General features: G+C 34.2%; 1 protein-coding gene across 1 annotated transcript in view; it reads left to right on the top strand.

Annotated features, from left to right (window-relative positions):
• LOC110092112 (nudix hydrolase 3) overlaps positions 1-11,258 on the top strand; it is a 133,022-nt gene that overhangs the window by 41,387 nt on the left and 80,377 nt on the right. The window contains exons 5-6 of the mRNA XM_028694975.1: positions 3,700-3,833; positions 4,342-4,423. Of these exons, the coding sequence (XP_028550808.1) occupies positions 3,700-3,833; positions 4,342-4,423 (216 nt within the window). The remainder of the gene's footprint in view (positions 1-3,699; positions 3,834-4,341; positions 4,424-11,258) is intronic.

Raw genomic sequence — 11,258 nt, 5'->3', positions numbered from 1 at the left:
TTTTATGAGTTATTTGAATTTTTATTATTCTTAGAAAGAGTTTGTTTTTTGTGATAAAAAATTTGGGTCCCTCTCCCAAATTTTTGATTGCATCAGTTTCGGTTCCCCTGGTTGCCTGTCCCTGTTCACCTGGCCGTCCTTTCCTTCCCCCTTGGTTACCTTTTTCGATTTCTTGTGTGGCTCTTCGGGTGTTATTTCTGGACTGATTGCTGGCCTTCCATTTCCCCTTACCTGATTGGTTTGTTTGAAGGTGACTTTTGGCTGTTTAGCTACCTCTTATCTCATATATATATATATATATATATATGATGTTTTGTAAGCATAAAAGGAGGTTATGTAAGTGATTTTTTGTGCCAAAACCTGCTGGTTTTCTTGGAAAAGCTTGCGAGTTTGTTGCTTTGTTCCATTCCTCTCTTCTTCGTAGGAAAGCTTGCGAGTTTGTCCTCTCTTTCGTCTCGGCTTCTTACATCTTTCTTCTCACCGCAAGTGTCCACCCCATATGTATTTTTTTTCTCGACGAATGCAAGCTTCTTTAGGTGTTTTTATTTTATAAGTTTGTAAGAGCCGTTTTATAATATGAAAGTTGAATTTTAGCATGTATTTTGTTATTTTTCTAAGTCTTTTAGTATGCTTGCAAAGTTAGGGTCTTCCTAATTTTTTCCTTGCATCACCTAGTAATCCACTTGTCACAAAATTTACTTTTCAAATAAACTTGACCCATCTTTACCCATTCTCATGTAGTACCATATTTCCATATTTCCAAGCTGAATTTTTTCTTATTGCACCACCACTCATTCTATTAGAAAAAATCAATAGCATTCAATTAAAAAATAATGAACTGAATGGTAAAATATTTGAATAATTATCCTGCTGAGTAGATCAGCGAATATTTAGGAAAATGTGTTTTAAGGCCCAATGCATCATCAAAAAGAAAGAAAATACTATTAAGAACTTAAAAAATCCTTAAATCTAACTGTCCTTAGACACAACTTTAAACTACTTTAAATATTTTTTTTCAATGCAACTCTCAATCTAATAATTCTTAGATACAACCTTAAACATCTTGTGTAAAACATCCCCAATTATAATAATGACGAGAAAAGAGAGTGAATCATGTTATCTTGGACCTTGATAACACTAGAACTAATTACCTAGATCTTCATTGATATAAGGAGTGGCATGCATTAATAATTCCATCATCCAAGAAATAAGTTTAGGTGAATAAAACCAACCCTTAATAGTTTTTAAAACAAATTCTCAATTGCAACTATTAACAAAGAGGAAGTGTAAAACACATGATATACTAGAAAATGGGTAGTTTATACCACAAAATTGAGTAAGTGTCGAGGGAGAAAATAACTGTTCGTGCATGCATGGAGACAAAAGGGCTCGACGATGAAAAAGAAAAGGAAGCTGAGACCAAGGGAAGATGTGATGCACGACTTCTTGTTCATTGTCCATCCACTTAATTGCAACTTCACTCTTGATATGCTCAAAGCTAGCATACATTCTTGCATAGAGACAAACCCTAGTCTTGGTGCATGAAATCTATTTGCTTATAAGTATATCATAGAATATAATATGTAGTAATAATAATATATAATATATTTTTTAACATAAATTGACATGTAATTAGGTTTCACCTCAAAACCCCTCTAGGTGTTAAACCTCGAGGTGGTTGCCACATTTAAAAAAGGCAAAAGCCTCATTGGTGCTAGTGAGGCTTATGCCTCAAGGTGTTCATTGTGCTCCTTAGTTTGAGGATTGCCTCATGGCGTGCACCATTAACAATTTTTGAAACCATGATTTTAGGAATTTGGGTAGTTGTCTAAGGGGGGAAGACAAGAGGAAGGCACAATTGCTAGTTTGATGAGGGAGAGGAATCACACTATTATAGGAAACGAGAGACGAAATATTGCGTGAATCAGAGAGAAATGGCGATAGAGGGAGACGAAGCCTTTCTGTGTGGTAGATATGTGGACTGAGCAAGAAGGCATATGTGAATGTGGGTTTTTCATTTTGAGATTTTTAAATTTTTTTAGGATTAGGCGATAGGATAACATACAGTGATGTGATGGAGTGCATATGAGGACTTAGAAGTTGAGAATATGGAGGCTGTGGGATTTGATAGGGATTTGGTTTTTGGTTGTTGAATTATTTTTAATTAAATTTAATTAGAGAAATAAGAGAAAGGAAATCAACATGCATATATTTTCTCCTTGCTCAATTTCTTGTTGCTTGTGCACGTTAAAATTTTGTTTTCTTCTGATGGATGATTTTTTTTTGAATTTTTCTCGTGTGGTGATCCAAACAATATTTGTGTTCCTTCTTAGCATTTTAGATCTTCTAGACATGTTGGCGCAGAGATTTGAGTGATTTTGTTTGTGGTTGTAACATTTCAAGCTAGATTTACTCGTTGTCGCATTTGCCATCTTCCTTTTTCGTCATACTCGATTGAATCGATTACGAGGGTCTTTTCTTAGTAATTTTGAGCTCCGAACACATTGATGCAATTCTTTTGGCAAACGAACAATTATTGAGTGATTTTCATGTAGGCAAAAGTGTTTAAAACTGAATTTGAAATATATGATGGCCGTTCATCTTTGTCGCATTTGAGTGATTGATTTGTGGAGCATATATTGAGGATGTCATGATTATTGAGTAGGAAAAAGGGGAAGATAGTTATTGTTTTAGGAACTAATAGATTCAATGGTAGCGACTTGGTTACGGTTAATTATAGCTTTGAATCATCCACCAAGGGCTAGACACTTCCACACAGGGCTCAAATTTGGCTCTTCTTTGAAGCAAGTATATGCTCATTGGCTTTCCAATTGGCAGCTGGAGTGCCTGAAAGGGTGAAAGAAGTGTTTTCCTTGAACTTCCCTTCAAGGCAATAATTAGATGGTCTTTATAACATTCGAGAAATAGCAGGAACTTGAAGTTCTCTGCCGTAGGAGATGCTAGCAGACGGTGGGGAAGTAATAGGGGGTTGTTGGCGGAGAAGTGTTCTTTAAGATTAACTTGACTTGTTGGAAGTATTGCAGATTCATTGGCTGTCACTTGAGATGGTTGTGGCATACTCTACTGTTAGGAGATAATCCAGGATATGGTGAAATGAAGACAATGCCCAGTTATGAAACGAAGACAACTGAGAGAAGCCGCAATTTGATAATATTTTGTTGCATTATTTTATAAATACATAATATACCATTTTTGACCTTCACAATCTCACACGATATATTCTCCATTTAAGATTTTTACCATTTTATGTAGAGAAGGGTATAGGAATATTGACAAAATCACAGGTTTAATGATCAATGCTACTACTGGTGTGTGATTGCCAAATAAGTGCACTTGATGAAATGTGGTGCAAACTAATAGAAATTTTCTGTTGAGCTTTAAGCTTTTTGTTTGGTAGATAACATCTTCATATATTTGTTTGTTCGTTTAAAAAAAATAATATCATGTGTTTTAATCTACGTTTTATATTAATTTATAAAAGAATCATCACTATGTCATTTCATGCCCTAGTTTCTGTAGTCATGTCATGTCCCTTAGTCCACATTGTGTCATTTCCATGTCTCATGCTTCTGTTATGCTTGAAAGATCTAGATGACATAATGTAGGGGTGCTCCATGTCTTTATATTCAGGTAGGAGGCATGGAATTAAATTATTATGTTTCTTACATCATTTTGTAGGAAACTGAAGTTTCTTCCGTCAAATATATATTTTGGGCTGATTATAAGAGTCTTCTAGCAAATGGTGATGAGGAATATGTTCCGTATGATGTATCTGGGCAGTATAGCCTTCTTTTTGATGTCATTGAGCAGAGGTATTGACATTTTTCTCTTCTATTGTTTCTTTCGATTGCAACTACATGCATACAGTTTGAAACAAGCTGTAAAATTAGCATACTCCTAGTTCATTGCTATTGCTTAGTAAGTTTAAAAAATTAAAGAAATTATTTTGAAGTCCTTTTAATGAAGGAATTTATTGATTTTATAATGCTTATGTACTTTGAACTCTGATTGGAAGAACGCATTCTTTCTTTTTTTATGTGTTAGTGAAAACAATGATGATACTGACTGGGAACATTGGCTTCAAAATGCCATACTAACTTGGGGATCATGACCCAAAAAGAACTCATTCCATGGCGAGATGTGCTAGCTCTATGTATAATTGATCTTTAAAAAATCGTTTTTGAGAATCAAAATAAACTTTTGCTAGCATACGCTTCAATTTGTGTGGGCCTCTAGTAAATGTAATAGCAATATACATGTATTTGCCTATTCAACAATTTGCATAACCCTTTTCTTGATCTCTCTTTGTAATTATTGCAGGTACAATAATGACATTGAAAGTCGTAGTCTAGACCTGCAGAAAATGCTCAATCGTTATGCTTTTATCCATTTCGATGCAGAGGTATTGGTTTAAGTTATTATTTATTTGAAGGCTTTTCGTAATGTTTCGTTTGAAAATTATAATGAGAAGGGAGTATAATGAAAAATTATCCGATTGAACTTTATTCGATTGTTTAGTGTAAAAGATAAGGTGAGAAGTTGTGCATAGAAGTGTTTAAAAATAGCTATCAAACAAAGAAACAGATTAGTAAACCGATTTTTAATTCTGGAATGTAAAATTAAAATGCATTAGAACTGGAAAGTTGCTGTTCACGAATTGTTGGGTTGTTGTAGATGGAAAGCTGTTGTCTATAGATTGCTGGAGTGTTGTAGATGAAAAGATATTAACAATAGATTGTTATGTTGCTATAGATGGATATTTACTGGCCATAGATTCAAGCTTATACCAGCATTCCTCTTCAGGCTTGATTCTATATGTTGATCATGCTCAACTGGTTGATTAGTTTATTAAAACTTATTATGAGTAAAGATGAAATATTGCTCTATCGAAATGTGTGGACAAGTTCTTTATTAATATTTATGACAACCTAGTTATCATGACACTTTTGAAGATTTTTCATTTGTGATGTAGGCAAAAGTTACAATTTTTTCTCTTAATGGGCATTTATGATTGGGCTGAATTTTCTTTGTTGGGCTTGGCCCATTGTCCCTTGGTTGCTTGGTGTTTTGGTTATCTCAGCTGATGCTTTTTTTGGCTGATTGGTTCCTGGGCTGGCCGTTCCTCTCTTTTGGGTATTTCCCAAGATTTGGCTGTTCGGTTCCTGCTCTGGCTGTTGGTTTCCTAGCTGTTTGGTTCCTGGGCTGGCTGTTGGTGTTCTGGCTGCTTGGTTCCTGGGTTGGCCGTGCCTCTTTCTTCATGATTTCCCATAAATTGTGGCTGCTCCTATTGGAGGCTTGGGCGGCACTTTTGGGGGCTATTTGGACTATTTTTTTCGTATTTATAGGGGGATGTTTGCTGTTTTATTTAGAGAGATCAGTGATGAATATTTGGAATATATAACCTACGAGTTATCTAGCATGAGAGCTATCTTCATCTACCCTACTTCTACTTCATCTTGGACTTCTATCTACTTCTCTCCACGGTTTTCATTCCATATGTATCTTTCTTCTCAAACTTCGAAAAGTTTTAAGGTGTCTTTGAGTGGTGTCGTTGCGTCGTGTTTCATTTAAATTATTTGTTGTTGTTGTCCCTTTTATTTAAAGTTGTAAGGCGTGTCTTTATTTATAACTAGTAAAAATGTATGTGCATTAAATGCACATGACTAAAAATTAAAAAAAGAAAAATTTATATTTTAAAAATAGTTTGATTATATTATCATTGTTAAGTTGAAAAAAATTATTAAATTTATTACTATGAATAATTATAATCACTAATGTTTATTTGAATGTGCACAAAGTCTAGATGAATACAAATTTTAACATTTAGTAAAAAAGTGTCATTAATTTTGCTAGTTTTATTGCACGTGCATAAAATGCAACAACAACAACAACAACATCAAGCCTTTATCCCACTACGTGGGGTCGGCTACATGAATCCTTTTTCTCCATTGTGTCCTATTAAAAGTCAAATTCTCGTTTAAATCTAAAAAAGAAAGGTCATTCCTAATATTTTCTAACCAAGTCTTTTTAGGTCTACCCCTACCTTTCTTAACATAAGTCAAATCTAATACCTCTACTCTCCTAACCGGGTCATTGCAAGGCCGCCGTTTTATGTGACCAAACCATCTAAGGCGACTTTCTCTAATCTTATCTTCTACTGGAGCTACTCCAACCTTTTCACGTGCATAAAATGCATGTGAATAAAAAATTTAAAATAAAAACTCATATAATGAATATTCTAATTATATTTTATTTAATAAAAAATAAAATTATTGTCTTTATTTCTATAATTAATTATAATTGTTAATAATATTAACAAAAAGTTATATATTTTTCTTAAAATAATATTATCAAAAAATTCATGCACAAGAACAAGTTCACACATTTTATTCATCAATTTTGCAACAAATAACAAAGGAAAAAATCAACCTAAATAAAAAAAAAAGATATTTGATATATTCTAAAAGCCCAAAAGCTCATATACTTTAAATAAAACAATGAGTAGACATTAATAGCAGTAACACTGAATGGCAGAGTCGTCGAACAATACATATTTATAGAGATTTCAAGAAACATCATAAACAGATCTCAAGAACCCCAAAGAAACATCATAAAGAGATCAAAGAAACATCATAAATGCATTGTAAGCATTATTATTACAAAATCAAAATGTAGTGCGCTAAACAGAATAAAAAAAGTACCAGATCATGACCATGATATCCATCTCAACACTAATATGAAAAATGAATTTTAGCATGATATTTTTTTGTTGAGTTATATTATAGGTGCTAAGATGCCATTTGTAACTTCCAAATGAAGAGACCAACCCATGGTTCAACAAAGAATTCACAAACTCATCAGTATGGTTGTACATGTTGCTTAATAAGCCCCCATATGACTCGTGTGCTTAGCATTTCACATTAACAGATGTTCCAAGGACTGTAGATTATGTCACTACTTTAAGTAGAAGAAAAGGAATTAGCACAAAAAAAAGTTTCAAAAGTTGAATATGTCATCTTAAAACAAAGTCATTGATTAAAAATGTTTGCAGAAGATTTCTCCTTATGTTGAAAGGTAGAGCACATAAATCAGATATAATAACTATAAGGTGTATGCATATATTCTTAAAAATAAAAGATGCACAACAATCGTTAACCACGTGCAATAAATGCATGTGAATAAAAATATAAAAATAAAAATTCATATTGTGAATATTTTATTATATTATCACAAAGAGAAATATGCACACATTTTAATTTACTCATTCTAATTTATTATCTATAACACCTAAACCAAACATCCAAGATGTAATTATTAGTTAAATAATTTTTATTTTCCACTCAATTCTTAGAGGCAAAACACAGCTGAAAGAGAGGTAAGATGCATCTTCACCGAAATAAAACAGATGGTGGAGAATAGCCACAAAGTGCGCAAGGAAAGAAAAATCGTTATTTTGTGGCGAATGCAGTCGTGCATGACTTTCTATCCCATAGGAGAAGAAGGTGAAGAAGCTTCTTTAGTGACTTCTTCATGAAGTGAAGTATGTGAATTGCTAATAACGTTGTAGAAGAAGACAAAGAAGCTTTTTTAGCGACTCTTTCATAATCCTTCTTCATGCAAAGCACGTGAAGCCAACGGCGTCGTAGAAGAAGACGAAGAGGCTTAATAGCGAAGGAAGAAACATACCTTTGTAGTGAGCTCACTACCATGCATCGTGGAAGGCATTAAAGTTTCTTTTGCAACTCTTTCAAAACTCTTCTCCACACAACATATGTGAACCCATTGTAGTAGGAGAGGCTAATAACGAAGAAATGAAGAGATGCAAGCAATCAAAAGTGGACATTTATTTTGGTATTAAAAGTTGACGGATACCAATTTTTTTTGGAATAATCACAAGCCACTTTTATATAGTGGCATAGACAAACAGAAAAAAATGTAGTAGCTGTAATAGTTTAAAAAGCATATTGAGGGAGAAGACGCAAAGGTCATTAAAAAAAAGCTTTATTTTACCGATGAAATCATATCAGATTCGGGCTTCTTATCATCAGTCTGCATTACTCTAGTCGTAATACAATCGCTCCCATTCGTACTAAGACCATAAGCTAGGAACAAAGACTGACGCAACTTCCAAGCCAACAGGAATGACATGAACAAAGAAGGCTTGACAAAGATCGTTACCTTTGCATCGAACTCCCGACGTGACTTTCGAACGACGAAGGCAAAGAAGCAACAATTCTTTCAAAAATATTATTGACATGAAGCCTTAAAGTTGAGTGGGAACAAGAACCGAAGGCCAAGAAATCTGACGGACGGTCTTCTTCACGCGAAGCCTTAAATCTATGTTGTGGGAGGTATCCAAAGGGACTCGAGGCAGCCAAACGCCCAGCAATAAGGCAAGCATTTGTTTTAGTGGGATCCGAAGAGGTGTTCATAAATACATTAATTTTATGAATAAAATTATAATTATTAATTAATTATAATTATAATAATTAAAATGAAAGGTTAAGATTTGATTTAAATAATTATAATTAATAAAAATGAATTGCTACGAATTTTGTACGTTTAATTTTAGTAATATAATATTAATTTTTGAGTGTTAGATATGTAAATAACATGAAATAATATGGTATGTGTGTAAATTTCCCCTAATTTTAGTAAGTTGTTTAAATTTATTGATCATTAATATTATTTAATGTAACGGGTTATATAAAAAGTTTTTTTATGGATTCTGTAATAACTATTGCAATTCTTTTAATTAAATCCAATTAAGAGAATACAGTAATAATTATAGCCAATATGAAATGAAAGGTTGAGATACTGGATATGTTTGCTTTAATAATTAGCTTATATTTATTAATCATTAATACTATTTAATGCAATGGGTTATCTAAAAAGTCTTTTTTTTTTGTGAATTTTGTAATAACCATTGCAATTCTCTTAATTAAATACAATTTAGAGAATACATTAATAAGTGTAGCCAATATGAAATGAAAGGTTGAAGTTATAATAATTTCGGAAATTAATTGATTAGTTGAAAGCGGTTTTTGGATTGATAGCTGTTTTCGGATTACAGCATTTTTAATAATTTTGGAATCTGCTTAATTAATTATTTGAAAAGCGATTTTAAAAATGGGAAGTAAAGTGGGCATATGAGATGGTTTAGTGCTGCAGCTTTCGAATTAAAGCATTAATAATTGCATACTGTTTAATTAATATAAATAAATGTTTTATAGGAATTGATAAATAATAGAATTTGAAGAGTTATATATGAACATTATAGATTAATTTAAAATTTATAGATGAACATCAAGATTTGCTATCGATGGAATCTCAAGCCACTTTTATATATAGTAGTATAGATAATATTGAAAAGAATTTGAAATTGACGGAAAAAATATGGATCAGAGGATTCTTCAACAGCTTCATGTAATCCCTTATTCGAACTGAATTTTTTGGAAGAAATCTGAACAAAATTAATCAAGAAGAATAGCTCCTTGAATTAACACGGAAAAAATATATAGTGTTTTAAAAAAGAAAAAGAAAGATGATAATTAATCTGCTCCTGCGGTCATACCATGAGGGTGATGCCAGTGACTGTGAACCAGGAGTTGCGGAGGGTGGCGCTGATGAGGACATCGTCAGAGATTGCGACACATGTACCATCAGGAGATGCCGGAGATCGACGGCCACGATCATGATCTTTATTTTCATCATTTTATGTAGTAGTTTATTTGATTTTTATGTTTTTCCATTTTTGCCCTTATGGGTATTTAGTCGTTATTGTAGCCCGAGGGGCATTTTAGTCTTTTGCTTTCTTGTCATTTTGAGGCCTATTTATATGGCCATTTTCTTATGTAATAGCTTAGTTTTGATGAATGAAAATTTGCCTCTTATGATTCTCTTTGTGAGTTCATGAAGCCTCTAAAGATCTCTTTGTGAGTTCTTGAAGAGGAAATCGCCGGAGATCTCTTTGTGAGTTCTATCGGTAGAGTGGTGATCAAGGATATTCATTTGAATTTTCTTTATTTCTTTTCTCTCCAAACCTTTCTTCCCCCATCTAGCCGAAACCTCCTTTTCTCACTTCCCCACCACCACCCAAGCTCCACCGCCGGCCTCCCTTGGCCGGCCCAGCCACCGGCGGCCTTCCCTGCAACCCAGCAGCCGGCCGTCCCTCCCTCCCGCTCCCACAGCTGCTCCACTTCAGCCACCCGCCCACTTGTTTTCAAATTTTGAAATCCCAGGCTAAGGGTTTAATTGCTTTCCTATTTTACATCCTCTGCTATTAAGAAATTGGATCTGTTATATTTTCTCTCATTTAACGTGAGTTTGCCAACGCCTAGCAGACAAAGCATTTTAGGAAATCTCTCTGTAACGTAAACCTGAGAATCAATTCTCAGGTTTGTTGAATATCCCGTGAGCTCCACCTCCATTTAATTCCCTCCAATATTAAATTCCTGTAACCGTTTTATTAATTTTGAAATTTCCTACTTATGCAATCACCTCTTAATTCTTACCAAAATTCAGCCTTTAATTGTGAAAGCCAAATTCTGTCCCGCATTCCCCTGTTGGCTGAATTTTTTTAACACCGTTACATTGGTTTTCTATTCTAAACCCTTCCCAAACTCCTCCCACATGGAGTCTGCTGTTTTCTAAGATTGCCATCAAAGAATTCCAACCCTTGTTCTCACGTCTCCACAAGGCATGAAGAATCCTTCCAATTTTCCCTTGCTCCTAAGCCATTCCTCTCAGGTTTTGAATAAAGAACCTGAAAGAAATTTTCCCAATTCTTTTGTGCATCTTCCCGCCTGACAAGAATGTATGGTGGATCCCGCAGTTGATCACAGAATTGAGATCGACGAATACGGCCACGTTCATATCCTTCGATCGCCGTTCTTCGACGTGGGATTTTGATTCGACGGCAACGTGGAGGATTACTTAAATCGGATCCTTCCTACTCTTGTAGATGCCGTTGACGAACAATTCTCAGATTACTAGTGAATCATCCAAGGTCGTTCTCCCGCTTCTCCAACTCCTGCTTCCTCCCCGGCGACAAGTCCTCTCGGCGTCACATGTATCTTGGTGGTATCGCTAAGTTTGCTCACTATTCCCTTTCGCTAGCTCCACTTCAAAGAGAGATTGTTGGACTTCTAGGTGAATGGTCTAAATTTTAAACGTGTGGCTTTCGTAATAGCTATTCTCATTACTTTTTCTTTTGGTTATCTTTTGCAAGACTCTTG

The sequence above is a fragment of the Dendrobium catenatum genome, unplaced genomic scaffold, assembly GCF_001605985.2.
Source record: "Dendrobium catenatum unplaced genomic scaffold, ASM160598v2 fragScaff_scaffold_620, whole genome shotgun sequence".
NCBI classification, from domain to species: Eukaryota; Viridiplantae; Streptophyta; class Magnoliopsida; order Asparagales; family Orchidaceae; genus Dendrobium; species Dendrobium catenatum.
This window is presented reverse-complemented; position numbering and strand designations above follow the sequence as displayed.